The sequence below is a fragment of the Entelurus aequoreus genome, linkage group LG06, assembly GCF_033978785.1.
Source record: "Entelurus aequoreus isolate RoL-2023_Sb linkage group LG06, RoL_Eaeq_v1.1, whole genome shotgun sequence".
Classification (NCBI taxonomy): Eukaryota; Metazoa; Chordata; class Actinopteri; order Syngnathiformes; family Syngnathidae; genus Entelurus; species Entelurus aequoreus.
In genome coordinates, this window is record NC_084736.1 from 42,437,448 (window position 1) to 42,457,447 (window position 20,000).

At 38.1% G+C, this 20,000-nt stretch overlaps 1 protein-coding gene across 1 annotated transcript in view; it reads left to right on the plus strand.

Moving 5' to 3' along the window:
- The window catches only part of scarf2 (scavenger receptor class F, member 2), a 100,135-nt gene that overhangs the window by 56,705 nt on the left and 23,430 nt on the right, over positions 1 to 20,000 (plus strand). Inside the window, exon 8 of the mRNA XM_062050728.1 lies at positions 19,882 to 19,996. Coding sequence (XP_061906712.1) covers positions 19,882 to 19,996 — 115 coding nt within the window. The remainder of the gene's footprint in view (positions 1 to 19,881; positions 19,997 to 20,000) is intronic.

Genomic DNA, 20,000 nt, shown 5'->3' on the forward strand with positions numbered 1-20,000 from the left:
TTTGGTCTCATGGTCTTTCCCGCCTTCCTAGGAAGCTGCTGGTCCTGAGAAGTGCTGATCTTGTGACTGAAGATGATAACCTGTTTTCTTAAAATGGGTGCCGTTGTTTGACCTAATCTTTTTGGGGAAACCATGTCAGGATATTAGATCATTCACAAAACATTTAATTACTGAATTGGCATTCTCCTTTGAGGTTGGGGTTGCTTCCACCAACCACTGCAATTGTCAATCTAAATCATTACGTTCCTTTATCCTTGTACCGGATTGATCATATCGATTAAATAAACCTCAACACGCTCAAACCTGACCCAATCCAAACTCACCTCCCCCCTCTGTCCCTCTCACAGGGACAGTGTTAGTCGTAGTAATAGTAATAGTAGTAGTAGTAGTGGTAGTAGTAGTAGTTTCAGAAACATCCAAGAAAAAGAAAAGGCAGCTGATAGTCAAGCGCAGCAAGAACAGAGGCGGAGGACAGGTCATGTTTGAGGTCACTGTTCGCTTTTGCAATAGTACTTTGATATTTTACAACACCTAGTGAATTATTGTGGCCTCAATAATTCACTAAATAGTTGTATTTAATTTAGTCTATCTATGATGGGACAATGCACAGAAACATTAAGTTCAGAAACAGATATGTTCTGTACCAGATTATATCTAAATAGCTACTTTCCATCTGTAGTCCCTGGCTACCTAAATTAAAGGGATCCAAAAATCAAGCAATAAAATTATGACACTAATTAATCATAATAAATATATACATTCATAATAATCAATAATTAATCAAAAAATAATCATACTGTAGCATGTAATCAAATTAAGAAAAGTCATAAATTGCCCCTTCATGGACACATTCTTAATATACAATACAACCACACCTTATTTACATCATCACACAAAGACCATACATGCTCTTGTTCACATCTGTCATCATTCGTAAAAACAACCAAGATTTTAACAGCCATACCTCACAATTTACAACAAAGATGCTCTCATGGATAAATATAATACTCATTAAATTGATGTGTCTACATAATGCCCCTCTTAGTGACCATGTGAGCAGCCTTGATTGCTCCAAAGCCACTTTTTAACTTCATATTTTCTATTCCTTTTGTTATAACGGGGAGAAGGCTAATTGGTCTGTACATGTTCTGGTCTTCTTTATTTCCTGCTTTATGGATTTAATTATAGTAGCAGTTTCTCGACGTGGTAGGGAAAGTGTTTTCCGTTATTGATTATTTATCAATTGTTGTTATATGAGCAATAATACAATCCTTATATGTTTTTAGGAAGATAGTGTCCAACCCATATATATCTCTAGATCGTGAGTCTGATAATGCAGTGAAGATTTTGTTTAACTTTGTTTCATTTGTTAATTCTAAAATTAGTCCATCCTGAATAAATGACAATTATTTGCACTGATTTTGAGGGACTTTTTATTCAGGGTTTGTACAGACTGGATGAAATGTTCATTAAAATTATTACTTATGTCCAGACTGTCTGCGATAGTAGCGCCATTGATATTTAATGTTATAGTGTTGTTTATTGTTTGCTCTCTTTCCGTAAGTTTGTATCTGGTTTTCCATAACTTTCTAACGTTCCCTTTTGCAGCTTTGATTAATTCTAAGTGAAAGTCAGCCTTAGACTTCCACATAAACATTGTAACTTTGTTCCTCCAAACTTTTAAAATCATACGATCTGTATTTAGACCTGTTTTAATTGCTCTTTTGAGAGCTGAGTCCCGATGTCTTTATAAGAATCCAAATTGTTTTATGAATCCAATGTATTTTTATTTTAGCACTCTTCTTTTTGGTTTTGTATTAGTGTATTTACAGATGATCTCTTTGATTTTTGTCATCCAATTGTAATTCTAGTAGGGCTGCTTATCCTTTGTATCATTGTAGAAGCTGTTTATAATATCCTTAAGTTTCTTTCTACGCGTCTTATTTAACCAGTCCAGATTAACGTCCCCCATGACGTTACTTCTTTCATACTATGCTGTTTGAGGATGTCTGAAAATGAATCAAGAAAAATGTCTTTAGCTGTGGTCGGTCGGTATACTACAATTACCTTGAAATACATTTCTGAGGAAAATGTAATTTAAATTTTAACATACTCAAATTGATCTACTTTTAATGTTTTCCCTTTCATAAATCATAATTCCTCCCCCCTTTGTCACTCGATCAGTTTTTTCTGTAATGTTGTTCCCCGGGACATTAATTAGAACGAAAGGTGTTGTGGGTTTTAACCATGTCTCTGATAGACAAGGTAATCCTGATTAGAGTCTGACAGTAACTGCTGTATTTGTTCAGTATGTTTCCTGTGGTAGAAAGTTTAATAATGCAGACACGTTTGTTACTGAATACTTTCTACAGTCTTCTGTCTCTCTGCGACTTTGTGTATGTAATAAGCAACTATAAATATTTGAAATGCTTAAATTTGTTATTTTAGCTCAGCTGTTGTTCTAGCTGCTAGCTCCTTGTAGCCTACAGCAGGAGTGTCCAAATTGCAACCAATAGCTTTGTTTTTAACAGACAACCGAAATAATAAAAAATGTGGTATTAGCGTATCGGTTCAATCAGCGGCAGCTACGCCCTGTTTTATCATTTGACCTAAATTTTTGGTTTCGTAGGCAGGACAGAGGGAACAATGTGGGACAGCAATTGCCCATCTTATACCATGCTAATTGTTGTAAGGATAGTTCACATGAGCGGCCATACCTTGAGTCCCACCATATATAAGAGTCAAAAGGCTCCTATTATGAGCCGTCTAATTGGTGATCATACACTTTGGCGGTTTGGGTGGCAGGACACACGGACGCACCTCAGTCAGCCAGTGCTAGGACAGTTGGAGCAGTCCCCGTCCTCCATTCGTTCCTGGGAGGCGTCCCCAGTAGTTGTCAGCTGATGTCGTGCTGTCAGGCAACATCAGGAAGTTCCTTCTGTGCGGTATTGAATTGTCAGGGCACAGTTCGTAAGCAGGTCATTACAAGGTGTGTGCAGGTTGACCACAAAGGAATGCTTCAAAGATTGTGTTGAACATTGTCCGTTGACACTTATGTCCAGCAGGGGTCTGTTTGTATCCTGCTGTTCGTCCTGCTGTGGGCGTCCTCTGTCACACCTGTATTTTTTGTGAGCATGTTCTGGCTACACTTTGGAGCTTGTCTTGTTCAGAGAAGTTGGCAGTCCCCCTGCTGCATATCCTTTCCACCCTCGCTTGACCTAGGGCAACGGCGGCTACCACCCAAGTCCGTCTGTATGGTTTTACATTTTGTTGAGGTTTTTTCCCTCCAGAATTTGGAACTCAAAACATGTACACCCATCGTTTTCATATCCTCTCGGTTAGTTCAATTTTGCATATCACGTTTTAAAATCACAGTCTTAACTATCCCATTAAATGTCAATCAATAACCCTAATTCAAAGATTATACGTACTACTTCATGTGTATTTAAGTACCCTTTTAATTCACTTAAAGATTATCTATAAGTTAATTTAAACTATCATTTGTCTATCAGTAGGCGCGAGCAAGCTGTCATGCTTGCACTCTGACCTCCCGCTGTGCGTGATACTCTCCAAAACAAAAGAATGTATTTATTCACGTTTCTCCTTATCTTTCATCTAAATCTTTTAATCTTTTAACTTTTAACGTCCGCACTGTTTTTATTTTTATTGTCTGCATTTTAATTTTGCTTTTATTTTCTTTCATTTCACTTTGTTGTCTGTGAAGCACTTTGAGTCTACCCTGTGCATAAAAAACGCCACACAAACAAAGCTGCCCCGCCTTGCCTTGCCTGTCTCCGACTGGTTATCCAACTTAGTCACAACAAACACACAAGGCCATGCTCTAAGCGCCAGGCCTAATCACACTTCTCCTCTTTTTAACACTTTACATATCGGCTCTTATTCTAATTATTAATGTAGGCTGTTATTTGTAATTATTATTCAACACTATTCACAGCAAACAGTTGTAAAGTTATAGTTATTCGCATTATACTCTCAAAATCTATAGCTAACTGAAAGCTGTTGAGATTTGGTTTGCCTCCTTCATCTCAGTGGCCTATTGGTTAGAGTGAGATCAGCAGGTCGCAAGTTCAAAACCCCGGCCGAGTCATACCAAAGACTATAAAAAATTTTGGGAGCCAAATCACCAAAAATGATTCCCGGGCGCGGCACAGCTGCTGCCCACCGCTCCCCCCACCTCCCAGGGGCGATCACGGGGATGGGCCAAATGCAGAGGACAAATTCCACCACACCCAGTGTGTGTGTGACAATCACTGGGACCCCAACTTTAACTCTAACTTTATTCTGTCATGCCATTATCCTCTTCTAGCTCAACATCCAGAAGTATGGTGTACTGCAATGTCTAAATAAAAATATAAATTACTCCAAACTAAAATGTCAGACTGCACTTTAAAGTTACTTTTATTAAATTAATTTCCAAACTAACCACCACCACAGCAGACATCTTCCTCAATCCTATCCCAATACTCCCATAAATTAGAAAGGTGTTTCACAATAATGATTAAGTAGTTGTTTTGAGTAATATATCTCAATATGAGGAAATTAATAAGACTAAATTTGCCCTAGTGTTTGAATGTTGTATGTCTATCTATCTGTGTTGGCCCTGTGATGAGGTGACGACCTGTCCAGGGTGCAAAGTCAAATTGTGAAACAAAAATTAAAGTTGAATCAAGTGGAAATTGACAGAGTATATGAACTACATTCTTGAGAATAGTAATTGATCATTAATATGTTGGAAGCCGCATATTGAACATATTAGAGAAAAATATCCAAATCCATTGCTATTCGGTATAAAGTAAAACACATGCTGAATAAGAAATGTCTGCACATGTTATATTATTCATTTATTTTTCCATATGTAATATTGTTTTGAAGTTTGGGGACATTTTTATAGAAGAAATATAGACCCAATACTTAAACTTAAAAGGCTCATTTCAATAATACACAAAGCATTATTATTATGATCATACCAATCCATTTTTTATAAGTCATAATGTGTTAAATGTTCAGATAATTTAATTTTAAAACAATGGCAATTATGTTTCCGAGTAAAGAACAACAGCCTTCCAGTTTGTATTCTTAGCTTATTTACATTATGAGGAGAAAACTATCATTTACGGGGTATATTGATTTTTGAAATAGGTCAAAAAATAAAATAAAAAAAATACAAATGTAATTCAGTTCTAGGAGTTAAATGATGGACCATCCTCAGTGATGAGCTGAACACATGTAGTTTTTTGTTATGGTTTAAGAGACCCTTGAAAAGTAAAGTTTTTTGAACATTATAAAATATAGTAACAAATACTTTCATCTTTTAACGTTGATGTTCCAGGTAATTTAATGTCCAGTGAATGTATAGGATAGGTCAATATAAGCTTTGGCTTCCGCCTATTCCTTTTTCGGTCATTCTTTTTCTTTTATTTTCTTTCTGTGTGTAAATGTGTATGATTGTTAATATGTCTAATCTGTACTGTTAAACTGCTCACACAAATTGGTTGATGGTTGATTATATGACTAAAATAAACTTATTTCATTCATTCATTCATTATCTATCGCACTCATAGTTGTATTCCATTTTGCATGTAATTATTCCTATTGATTTCTTCCCATTTCACTCAAACAAATAAACAAACTTGCAGCTAACCACAATCAACAGCATACCATTTACGAATACCTTCATTTGTCACTTTCTCATCTTTTCTTCACTTTCGTTTTCCTTTACAAACAACATCCTGTATCCATCTCTTCCTTACACTTCACACAATGTTTCTATTTTCTGTTCTCCTAGAAACCATTCACATAACGTAAGGTTATAAACATCCTTTTCCCATATTTTCTCAAACCATCCTCTTCACCCTCAATCGTCCTTCACCTGCTCTCTCTTCCTCTCTCTCACACCCTCTCTCCTTCTCTCACAATACAAACACAATAATCCAAAATAATCAGTCTTATAAAATAATTTTAGCTTTAGATATGATCTAGGGCAGTGGTTTTCAACCTTTTTTCCCAGTAAAATAAAGAAATAAAATACAGCATAATGTCATCAATTTTTGATTTATTAAATTGTATAACAGTGCACCATATTGCTCATTTGTTGTGGTCTTACTTGACTTATTTGGACAAAAAAAATATATAAGAATAACTAAAACGTTTTAAAAATTAAACAAGTGATTAAATTATAATAAAGATTTCTATACATATACCGGTAATCAATCATCAACCTTCTTTGGATATTGTAATAGAGATCCATCTGGGCTCGTGAACTTAATTCTAAATATTTATTTTGTTGAAGAATTATTCTTCTATAATTATATTTATAAAGGATTTTGAATTGTCGCTATTTTAAAATATTTAAAATCTCAGGTACCCCCCCTTTTTGTCCGGGCGGAAACACCATACCCTCCTTTGAGAACTACTGGTTTAGCCTATAAAAAATCCTTTGTCCCACACATCATTAGACTGTACAACTCCTCTTTGGGGGGGCTAGGATGACAGGGAATGCAAAACAATAACAGTGCAATATTTTTTTATATCATGGTCGTTAATGCCTAGTTTCTCTTATTTTACTGTTCTATTTTTATTCTCCTTGTAATATTTTTCTATTTTGTTTCCATTTATACCCTTATTAGTTACTGTTTACTTTTTACTTCTTCTTCCTGAGGGAACTCTCCTGAAGGAATCAATAACGTGTTATCTGTCCATCTATCTATCTATTACTAACCCGAGCACAATTCATGACGTCATGCTCATCTTGCAGACAGTTATTTCCATTTAGTTTTATTCTCTACATGTAATTCTACATGCACCAATGTCACATAGAAATTTGCTTTCTTTGTTATTTATTTATATTATTATTTCTGGTTTACTTGCTGTCTGTTTACTTAAGTTCTCATATTTTGGTCTGTCTTCCTTCTGATTAGAATTTGTTTAACGCTTCTCTACGTTTTGTTTTGACTCTGGCGCTGAGTGTTGGCGATTCTTATCAGTACTTCCTCAGACTCTATGATTCACAGATGTTTTTAGATGTTTTAGAATATAAATTTAAATTTTACTTCATCGTGATTATTCTTGAAATAATAAAAATGTCAATATAATTAAATAACCAATTTACCTTTATGAAATTTAATTGTATTTAATGTGTTTGCTATATCATTATTAATTCAAAGCTACAATGGGTTCCAACCTATGATGTGCGTGTGTGTGTGTGTTTGTCTCAACTTCCACACAGGAACTGGATGGATCAGATAAGCAACACGGCTGTTCAATACAGTATATTACACACATAATTAATGACTAATGAATTTACCAATGCTTAAATGTCCCAGTCCAAATGTATGTATTGATATTTAAATGTTTATTTATTCATATACAGTATATTTTATTTTTCCTATTATCAAAACCAACCTGTCAGTCTTCTCTTCAGATTGAGTACAGCTGTCCACTATATATATATATATATATATATATATATATATATATATATATATATATATATATATTTTTATTTATTTTATTTTTTTTTAAACTAGCTCAATGCTAATCTAATCCAATGCTATGCTAACTCAATGCTAACCTAGCTTAATGCTAACCTACCTCAATGCTATCCTAGCTCAATGCTATCCTAACATTGTCACTCCTCTTCGAACCAAGTCTCGTGCAGCTGTCACTTACACAGCCTCGTCACAATGACACACTCTTATCTCAAAATGTCTCCCAGCTGAGACTCCTTTTTTTTTTTTATATGCGTCACACACGCACTCACACACAGAGAATTTACCAGAGAGCGAGTGCCTTTTTTCTGTATTTATAGTTCCAATGCCTTCTTACAACTATAATATCGCACAGTCACAATCACCAGCACAGTTAAAAACAAATTCAAATGACTGGAGTTCGCTCGCAGCGCCAAAGAGGGGGAGTGCTGGGCTTCCCTGCTTAGGCTGCTGCCTCCGCGATCCAACCTCTTGATAAGCGGAAGAAGATAATTATACGGATGGATCATTCACTCATATGTTTTCTGTACATAACTTTGTCTATTTTCTCATAAGCACACACATTTTGGACAATTTCCCAACTTTTACAGATAGCGGGGCTGTGAGAAAAAGCGTGAAGTGAGGGGAGGGGGGGGGGAAAGGAAGGGGGGAATTAAACCAGATAAGAAACCAGGTGCTACACAAAAGTTATTAAATTACGCATATATCTAAATGTACCAACATAAACTGACTCATTCAATACACACACATTTCAGCATTCATCATTATACACACACATTTATAAATTACAATACCACCCCATGTCCGGACAAATATAAACAACTAATGCACGCGTGATTTTGTGGAATCGGCCGTCTCATATCATAAAAACCAGGTTCCATCATTGCTCATACAACGGCGATTAACCCGTTTCATTGGAGCAGCACCTGCGTTATCCTTCCTGACCAACACGGATAATCGGCCTAAGGCGCTGTAGAATCACCAGGAATCACCCAACAATCCTATAGTACAGGGGTGGGCAATTAATTTTCACCGGGGGCCGCATAAGCAACCCGAGCACTGCTGGAGGGCCACACGACAATATTTCAATTAAATTTTGCTCAATATTATTTTTGATATACCATAAGATAAATAATAATGATGATAATAATTAATAATAATAATAATAATAATAATTTCATTTAACCTAACTTAACTTTATACAAAAGCAGATTGCTTTTTAAGGTCACTTTATCCTGCATTATCCAACATTTTTCCCCATCAGATTTGGACAACCATCTGTTGTTAAAAATAGTTTTTAATCATATCTATTCTATATTGTTTTTTATATTGGTTTTATATGTAATTGTTTTTTTCTTTTTATTCAGTCATTGGTGGAGCTAAGGATAATATTTGAATATTGTTTGTAATGTTGTTGTGCAGCACTTTGGAAACATTTTGTTGTTTAAATGTGCTATATAAATAAAGTGGATTGGATTGTCACACCTGCCAGCGTGTCCCAACACGCATTTACCTCTGTGAACAAGTCATTACCTGTGGTTGTCTCTTTAATTGACTGCATCAGAGCTCTCATCCAAAGTTAGCGAAAAACAGTCCTGTCTCCGGGCATTATCAGCGCAACAAAGTCCAATAAGCACTCCTTAATAAACTCTCCGTCAGAAAACGCCTTACTTTTTCTGGCGCTTTTGTGAGAAATGACGAAACTTGTCCTGACGGCTGCATCTCTGGGGGTGTGAAATATGGCACAAAGTCCTTGTTGGGTTTGCAGTTTTACCATCAACGCATCAGCCTCCCTTGCGCGCGCTTCATCAGACACATCCCGGTATTTTCCCTCGTGTTTCTTCGTGTAGTGGCGATTAAAATGATATTTAAACACAGCAACCTGTGTACCACACATTAAGCACACGGCTTTACCATTAATTTATGTAAAGAAATACTTGGCAGTCCATCTCTTGTTGGAAACACGCCATTCCTCATCAACTTTTCTTTTTTTAGCGTCTCATCACTTGTCTCTATGCACCTTCCCTCACAGGTTCCCTCCGGACATACGGCATAAATAACACATTTCAAAATAAAAGCAGCACAGTTGTATTGCGCGCACGACATAGATGTTTTTTAAACTTTATTTTGTAATTTGTAATTGCGCCGTTCAATTCACTCACAATCGCACACGCGCATACGTCCACACGGAAGTAATACAAATAACACTTTTCAAAACAAAAGCAGCACTGTTGTATTGCACACTCGACATAGATACTTTTTAAAATTTATTTTGTAATTTATGATTGGCCTCACGCGGGCCGGACAGGGATGCGCAAAGGGCCGGATGCGGCCCGCGGGCCGTACAATGCCCAGGTCTGCTATAGTACATCGTGTCTGGTCAGTCCATATAGTTTCACCAAGGCTTTACCATATGGAGCCCTTAACTCTATCCATCTATACTGCAGCAAATTTCCAAATTCGTGACAACTTGGCTCAGTTGATCTCCTTTACCGGAGTCACTGAACGATCACCTTATATCAGGCTTTTTACCCGGCTGCAGTTTCCACATAGACAGATACGTAGGACCTTCATAGACGTCATAAATTTGTGTGGGCCAAATGTCACACCAGTTAGCCAACCTTGCCTTAAATTTTGCTGTGTCCAACTCCGGCTAACCTAATGTACATGCAGAAAAAAGCATCCTCTGCCAACAACGACAGAGGATGAAGAGGTTAAAAGAAATTTTTCGTCTCACATCGTCTATGCTTCAAAAACACTCCAAACCACCAAAATTCTATTAACAATCCCCTTACAGCTAAAAACAAGAAATCACAAGTTTTCAACAAACACACAGACAAATGATCACATATAAAACAACTCAATCCAACCAACACATGCCGCAGGCTAGGTTGTTTTTGGAGAACCTGCTAGGGCTATCTTTTATGAAAAAAAAAATCAGTTTTCGTCTTACCGATCCCGTTCCTCTTCAGACAGATAACTTTTACACAATAAGCAAAATAGCTTACCTTGTATTAGATGCGCGCGTGCAATCGTTGTCTGCCTGAGAGAGAAGCCGGGAGCGGATGTTGACTTGCAGAGTTCTGGACCATCCTGTTCGTGACGCCAATTTGTGTAGTGGAAAGTCCAGGTTGTCAATGAGAACCAAAGTAGATTTAACACAAGAGTTTTATTTTACTCATTATCAAATGGTACAATGGTTGGGTTGAGTTGTCGAGCACACAGAAAGTTTTCCCCCGGGCGCGCCTGACAGCATGGAATAATTGCTACCAAAACACTCTCTTCGTTTGACTTTATCCCTTTCTTATCTCTCTTGTTAGTGCGTCAATGTCTTTCTTGTTTTCCCTATCTGTTCCATAACAACTCGAATCCTTTAGACAGTCAACACATTCTGTAGACAGGTTGGCATGACTTAAAATTCACTTTTGTCCCACAGAATAGAAGAGAAATCAAAATGAGCATACATTCTTGACATACATGAAATATAGGTCAAAAGGTCAGAAATTCTACGACACTTGTCTTGTAAAATTGCGACTGTTATTGAGTAAAATTCCAACTTTTATCATAATATCGCACTAATGTTCAGTTTTTCTTGTCAAATTTTGACTTGCCTTGAGTAAAATTACGACTTTTATTATAATACTGCCAAAAAATTTGAGTTTTGTTATAAAATTGTCAGTGTTCAAAAACAAGAAAAAAAAAAAAAAAAAATTAGGGGTATTTTATTTGAACTAAGCAAAATTATCTGAAATAGAACAAGAAAATTCCAACTTTTATCATAATATCGCACTAATGTTCAGTTTTTCTTGTAAAATTTTGACTTGCCTTTAGTAAAATTACGACTTTTATTATAATGCTGCCACAATTCTGCATTTTTTTTGTGAAATTGTGACCTTTTTATTGTGAAATTCCAACTCATTTTTCACAACAAGCTTTTTTTATGTTTACATAGTACGTATATATTATTAATGTTGTAAATACACATCTTTAAATATCTAGAAAGCGTGTTCCTAAAGAGGGGGACATTTTTCAGAGGTCTCGAGAAGGTCAGAAATACAAGAATGTGTGTGTGTGTGTGTGTGTGTGTGTGTGTGTGTGTGTGTGTGTGTGTGTGTGTGTGTGTGTGTGTGTGTGTGTGTGTGTGTGTGTGTGTGTGTGTGTGCACACAGCAAAGGCCTTGATAGCTTTTCCAGACTGATGTCCCGGTGTGCTTGCAGTTGCTGGCTCCCACCCCGGCCAGTCATAGAGATAGGAAGAAAGGAGAAAGAGAAAAAGAGGAAGAGGAACACTCAGAACGATGAGTTGACGGTTTCATAATTAGACATGATGGCAGCAGGCGTGGAGGTTTTTGTCAAATAAGGCTGCCATGTCATAGCAGGGTCGAATCTTGTGCTGCCCTTCCCCAACTCCACCAGCGACCGCAGAACACAACAATGCTTTCTTTTTTTGTTTTCTTTATGTGACGGCATGAAGACTTAAGCGAAAGTCTGGCCAGGGAGCCATTTGTGATCTGCAGCATATTGTCCAAATCAAAATGTCAGAAAATAGTAATACCGTATTTTCTGGACTATAGAGCGCACCTCTAAACTTTAGAAGAAAATATATAATAAAAACATATATGTTTCCATATATTAGCCGCACTGGACTATAAGCCGCAGGTATATACGTTGTGAAAGGAGTTATTTACACAGTACGATTTTGTAAATCTTCATTTGCATACCTTTCAAACAGTGTCTGTAAAAGGGCAGTAAAACGGCTGATCAAACAAATAGAAGTCATCGTCATGGACCCACTAGCTGCGCAAGCTAGCTCTCCAATCAGCTAAACAGACTCAATAGCTGCATGGTGACGTTATGGTGAATTTACTGAAGGAATTTGTGGAACTGAAACAATACAAAAAGAATGCCATTGTAAATTAATAATACTAACACAGACACTCGTAAATAAGTTAGCATATTAGCTGATGCTAACGACGCTAGCTTCATTACATTGTTATAGCATGTACAAAAATGCATGAAAACACTCCTGCAGACATCACACATGGGACGGTTTAATAAGTCAGAATTGTTTTATTTAAATTTTAAACTCACAAATGTTGCCTGGCGAGATGAATGAATAATCCACACGAGTGGGAACGCTATGGTCAGCTAGAAGATGGAACGGCACTTGTGCTTTGGGTTGAAAGCTCAGTCTCAATGTTTACTTATATAGCCCTAAATCACGAGTGTCTCAAAGGGCTACACAAGCCACAACGACATCCTCTGCTCAGATCCCACATCAGAAGGGTAATGGAGCACCTGCAGTGAGTGAACTCGTCCAAAATGTGACATCATAGCACAAACACAAACACACCTTTTCAGTGTCTTTGCTTGCTTGTTTGTTTTTTAACTATTTGCAACATTGCCGTCAGCAAAGAAAAATACCTAAATTAGCCCCACCGTTTATAAGCATGCAGGATTCAAAGCTTAGGAAAAAAGCAGCGCCTTATAGTCTGGAATTTACGGTCATATGTCTTGTCACTGATAACACAAAGCTTTGTTTTGAGTTGATATACAGGAAGTAATAGTTCCAGGCATAACTGTGGTAAAAGATTTTCCAGTAAATTAGAAATTAATCAAATATTTTCATTGGTCGGTGCATAAAAAAAAAACTTTAACACATTTTTAACATAATTAGAACCCTTTAGAGCACAAATGTCAAACTCAAGGGCCAGGGGCCAATTCTGGCCCGCCACATCATTTTATGTGGCCCGCAAAAGCCTGGAAAAAATGGGTTTCAATAAAATACTTTTTTTTATATAATTTTTTTACTTAATGCATTCGTTCTTTTAACTTTGATGGGGAAAAAATGCATATTTTAAACTTTAATATTACATGATCATGCCAATTATATTATTATATACTGTATTGAAAATTATTTTTGTGAGAGAACAAATAGTAAAATATCTGCTTGTTACCTTTATTTATGATTTCAAAGCAATTTATACACTGAGTGTTGCTGGTTACTGGGGTTCAATTCCCACCTTCTACCTTCCTAGTCACGTCCGTTGTGTCCTTGGGCAAGACACTTCACCCTTTGCCTCTGATGGCTGCTGGTTAGCGCCTTGCATGGCAGCTCCCGCCATCAGTGTGTGAATGTGTGTGTGAATGGGTAAATGTGGAAATACTGTCAAAGCGCTTTGAGTACCTTGAAGGTAGAAAAGCGCTATACAAGTACAACCCATAATAAAAAAAATCTAATAATCAGATGCATCTGCTTTTCGATTAATCATGATTAATCACAGGTTATTACCCGCATGCATAATGTAAATTCATTTAAAAAAAGCGGCCCTCTGAAAGCAGCCATTACTGCGATGTGGCCATCAATGAAAATGAGTTTGACACCCCTGCTTTAGAGGGTTTAAAGCTTAGCTTAGCTATTAGCGTGGTTTACATGTTTCACCTCATCCTCCAGTTATAATGATACTTAAAGGCCTACTGAAACCCACTACTACCGACCACGCAGTCTGATAGTTTATATATCAATGATGAAATCTTAACATTATAACACATGCCAATACGGCCGGGTTAACTTATAAAGTGACATTTTAAATTTGCCGCTAAACTTCCGGTTCGAAACGCCTCTGAGGATGACGTATGCGCGTGACGTAGCCCGACGAACACGGGTATGCCTTCCACATTGAAGCCGGTACGAAAAAGCTCTGTTTTCATTTCATAATTCCACAGTATTCTGGACATCTGTGTTCGTGAATCTGTTTCAATCATGTTCATTGCATTATGGAGAAGGAAGCCAAGCAAGCAAAGAAGAAAGTTGTCGGTGCGAAATGGACGTATTTTTCGAACGTAGTCAGCCACAACAGTACACAGCCGGCGCTTCTTTGTTTACATTCCCGAAAGATGCAGTCAAGATGGAAGAACTCGGATAACAGAGACTCTAACCAGGAGGACTTTTGATTTGGATACACAGACGCCTGTAGAGAACTGGGACAACACAGACTCTTACCAGGATTACTTTGATTTGGATGACAAAGACGCAGACGTGCTACTGTGAGTATGCAGCTTTGGCTTTTTTTTGCGTATGTACGTAACTTTTTTAAAATATATAAGCTTTATGAACCTTGGGTTAGGTGAACGGTCTTTTGGGCTGAGTGATTGTGTGTGTTGATCATGTGTTTGAATTGTATTGGCGTGTTCTATGGAGCTAGGAGCTAGCAGAGGAGCTAGGAGCTAGCATAACACGTACCGTACCGTAAGTGCGCGTCACGTACGTAACTTTTTAAAAATATATAAGCTTTATGAACCTTGGGTTAGGTGAACGGTCTTTTGGGCTGAGTGATTGTGTGTGTTGATCGGGTGTTTGAATTGTATTGGCGTGTTCTATGGAGCTAGGAGCTAGCAGAGGAGCTAGGAGCTAGCATAACAAACACGCAGGTGTTATTATGCAGGATTAATTTGTGGCATATTAAATATAAGCCTGGTTGTGTTGTGGCTAATAGAGTATATATATGTCTTGTGTTTATTTACTGTTGTAGTCATTCCCAGCTGAATATCAGGTACCGTGAGTATGCAGCCTTGGCTGCTAAACATTCGATAACTTGACCGTATGTGCGCGTCACGTACGTAACTTTTTAAAAATATATAAGCTTTATGAACCTTGGGTTAGGTAAACGGTCTTTTGGGCTGAGTGATTGTGTGTGTTGATCAGGTGTTTGAATTGTATTGGCGTGTTCTATGGAGCTAGGAGCTAGCAGAGGAGCTAGGAGCTAGCATAACAAACACGCAGGTGTTTTTATGCAGGATTAATTTGTGGCATATTAAATATAAGCCTGGTTGTGTTGTGGCTAATAGAGTATATATATGTCTTGTGTTTATTTACTGTTGTAGTCATTCCCAGCTGAATATCAGGTCACCCCCGGCTCTCACAGCATCTTCCCTATCTGAATAGCTTCAACTCCCCACTAGTCCTTCACTTGCACTTTACTCATCCACAAATCTTTCATCCTCGCTCAAATTAATGGGGAAATTGTCGCTTTCTCGGTCCGAATCTCTCTCACTTCATGCGGCCATCATTGTAAACAATAGGGAACTTTGCGTATATGTTCAACTGACTACGTCACGCTACTTCCGGTAGGTGCAAGCCTTTTTTTTATCAGATACCAAAAGTTGCAATCTTTATCGTCGTTGTTCTATACTAAATCCTTTCAGCAAAAATATGGCAATATCGCGAAATGATCAAGTATGACACATAGAATAGATCTGCTATCCCCGTTTAAATAAAAAAAATTCATTTCAGTAGGCCTTTAAAGGCCTACTGAAATGAATTTCCCCATTAATTTTCCCCATTAATTTGAGCGAGGATGAAAGATTTGTGGATGAGTAAAGTGCAAGTGAAGGACTAGTGGGGAGTTGAAGCTATTCAGATAGGGAAGATGCTGTGAGAGCCGGGGGTGACCTGATATTCAGCTGGGAATGACTACAACAGTAAATAAACACAAGACATATATATACTCTATTAGCCACAACACAACCAGGCTTATATTTAATATGCCACAAATTAATCCTGCATAAAAACACCTGCGTGTTTGTTATGCTAGCTCCTAGCTCCTCTGCTAGCTCCTAGCTCCATAGAACACGCCAATACAATTCAAACACCTGATCAACACACACAATCACTCAGCCCAAAAGACCGTTTACCTAACCCAAGGTTCATAAAGCTTATATATTTTTAAAAAGTTACGTACGTGACGCGCACATACGGTCAAGTTATCGAATGTTTAGCAGCCAAGGCTGCATACTCACGGTACCTGATATTCAGCTGGGAATGACTACAACAGTAAATAAACACAAGACATATATATACTCTATTAGCCACAACACAACCAGGCTTATATTTAATATGCCACAAATTAATCCTGCATAATAACACCTGCGTGTTTGTTATGCTAGCTCCTAGCTCCTCTGCTAGCTCCTAGCTCCATAGAACACGCCAATACAATTCAAACACCCGATCAACACACACAATCACTCAGCCCAAAAGACCGTTCACCTAACCCAAGGTTCATAAAGCTTATATATTTTTAAAAAGTTACGTACGTGACGCGCACTTACGGTACGGTACGTGTTATGCTAGCTCCTAGCTCCTCTGCTAGCTCCTAGCTCCATAGAACACGCCAATACAATTCAAACACATGATCAACACACACAATCACTCAGCCCAAAAGACCGTTCACCTAACCCAAGGTTCATAAAGCTTATATATTTTAAAAAAGTTACGTACATACGCAAAAAAAAGCCAAAGCTGCATACTCACAGTAGCACGTCTGCGTCTTTGTCATCCAAATCAAAGTAATCCTGGTAAGAGTCTGTGTTGTCCCAGTTCTCTACAGGCGTCTGTGTATCCAAATCAAAAGTCCTCCTGGTTAGAGTCTCTGTTATCCGAGTTCTTCCATCTTGACTGCATCTTTCGGGAATGTAAACAAAGAAGCGCCGGCTGTGTACTGTTGTGGCTGACTACGTTCGAAAAATACGTCCATTTCGCACCGACAACTTTCTTCTTTGCTTGCTTGGCTTCCTTCTCCATAATGCAATGAACATGATTGAAACAGATTCACGAACACAGATGTCCAGAATACTGTGGAATTATGAAATGAAAACAGAGCTTTTTCATATCGGCTTCAATGTGGAAGGCATACCCGTGTTCGTCGGGCTACGTCACGCGCATACGTCATCCTCAGAGGCGTTTCGAACCGGAAGTTTAGCGGCAAATTTAAAATGTCACTTTATAAGTTAACCCGGCCGTATTGGCATGTGTTATAATGTTAAGATTTCATCATTGATATATAAACTATCAGACTGCGTGGTCGGTAGTAGTGGGTTTCAGTAGGCCTTTAAAGGGGATTATGAATGATTTTTGCCTATCATTCATCAGGGACGGCATGGCGCAGTTGGGAGAAGCCCCTGAGGGTTTCTGGTTAAATCCTCACCTTCTACCAACCTCGTCACGTCCGTTGTGCCCTTGAGCAAGACACTTCACCCTTGCTCCTGATGGGTCGTGGTTAGGGCCTTGCATGGCAGCTCCCACCATCAGTGTGTGAATGTGTGTGTGAATGGGTGAATGTGGAAATAGTGTCATTGCGCTTTTAGTACCTTGAAGGTAGAAAAGCGCTATACAAGTATAACCCATTTACCATTCTTCATCTTTATGTAAGACATGGACACATGTTTGTCTTTTTTTATTTGTCATAAAGTATACGGAAAGTACGAGGTGGATAACAACGCAGCTAATGGGAGTCACTGAGTCTATAGCGCCCTCTAAAAAAAGCATCCAAAAACAAACCTTTTGATTTAAGAATTGATATTAGGGAATAAGCGGTAGAAAATGGATGGATGGATGGATGGATGGATATTAGAGCAGACCTGGGCAAATTAAGGCCCGGGGGCCCGTTAAGCTTTTACAATCTGGCCAGCCGGATATTCCCATATCATTTTTTTAGATCTTTAAGATGAAAAGTGTAGCTGCCATTATGATGTGCAGTGATGTTTTCTAATGACCGTAAGTCTTGAACTATACAAAGTATTTCAATGGTTGGAATCTGCGCTTTTGCATGCTATACTAGTTACTATGGTAATCTAATTAGTTACTATGGTAATCTAAATAGTTACTATGGTAATCTAATTAGTTATTGTGGTCATCTAATTAGTTACTATGGTAATCTAATTAGTTACTATGGTAATGCTCTACTTACTCTATACAAAACTCTCTTTGAACCACATCTAAACTACTGTAATGTCATCTGGTGTAACACCTTCCCTAGCTACCTTCACAAATCAGAATCCATGCAAAAGAAAATCATACGGGCCCTGTCATGGTCCAAGTTTAATGCCCCCACTCGACATCTATTCCATAATTATCATCTCTTAATACTGACAGAGTTCAATATTTATCACAATGCTTGTCTAACCTATCAAGTCATTCACAGGCTGGAGCTCAGGCTCTGTAGCTTGGTTCCTATCTATCGTCCCCAGCATGCCCACAACACTCGTAACTTTGACCTGATATCAGGTAAACATTGTCTACTGGCTTGTACTGCTCCAAGTGTTGTATGCAGGGGACCAAAGATCTGGAACCGGTTTGAGGAGAGCCTCAGGATGCTGTATTCATTCTTCAACTTCAAAAAGAAACTGAAATCATACCTGTTAACCACCTATCTCTAATGCCTCATGTGAATAGCTAGTGCTCCTTTTAGAGGATTAGCATTGTCACTTGTGCCTTCGGGGTAGACTACTGTTGGGTTGTGCGTGGTTGAATGTACGTATGTATGTGTATGCTTGCTTTTGTGCTCCTATTTTGTGTTTGTCATATCGCGTTTTTGTGCTTGCCACCATGTCTCAGCATTCCATGCACATACTGACCTCTGGACCCCCTGCCAAAAGCTTCTTCTAGCTTATCAGGGGGACCCTTTAACTTACCGCCATCCTTAAATGGATATTCACTACTGTTGTAATCGTAATATGGTATTGTGAATAAACTTGAAACTTGAAACTTGTAATCTATGTCACAGCAGCTCAGATGAGGCACCAAGCAGTGTGGGTGGGGAACGTTTCCACAGAGTGTTTCCAGAGTGTCAGTCTGAAATGCGGGTGTCACGGACAAACGCGGAAGGAGATTTTTACAACAAAATTCTAAAGCTTAGTGATATATCAGATATATCAGATTGTAGGTGGGTTTATTTTTATCTTTCGCATTCATATTTAGGTGTTTTTGTTGCATTTTTGTTGCGTGTTGCTTGATTGTAAAATATGTGGATGGAGAGAGGGGTGTGACGTTCATATGTTGTCAATATTCAGTGTTTTATCCTTCATAATTAATATTGTAAATCCAACATTCTTTATTTTCATGTACATTCTGTGTGTCTCATTCAGTACAAAAATTTAAAATTCCATTCTGTTTTTTAAGATGGCCTGTCAAAGTTTTTAGCATTCAGACATTATTGTGAGGTTTTCTGTTAGTATTCCTAAAAATAGATGTACCAGCCCCCAGACACATTTTTTTCTCTCAATTTGGCCCCCGGGTCAATCAATCAATCAATGTTTACTTATATAGCCCTAAATCACGAGTGTCTCAAAGGGCTGCACAAGCCACAACGGCTCAGATCCCACATCAGGGCAAGAAAAAACTCAACCCAATGGGATGACAATGAGAAACCTTGTCAAAAGTCAAAATAATTGCCCAGGCCTGTATTAGAGCAAAAAGATTTGGTCTCGGCTGTATCGATATTTCAGTATCGTTTTGCGCATCACTTTCCCGCTTGTGAAAAATAATGCCAATGTTCACAGAAGCAAACACAATCCTCAGCTCCTCCTTTGCTCCCCAGAACCGAACCAACGTATGGGCGTGATCGCGGCAGGAACCCTGGTCTCCTTTCTGCTGATCCTGCTGCTCTCGCTGCTGTGCTGCTGCTGCCTGTGTCGACACAAAGACCACCACAAGTGA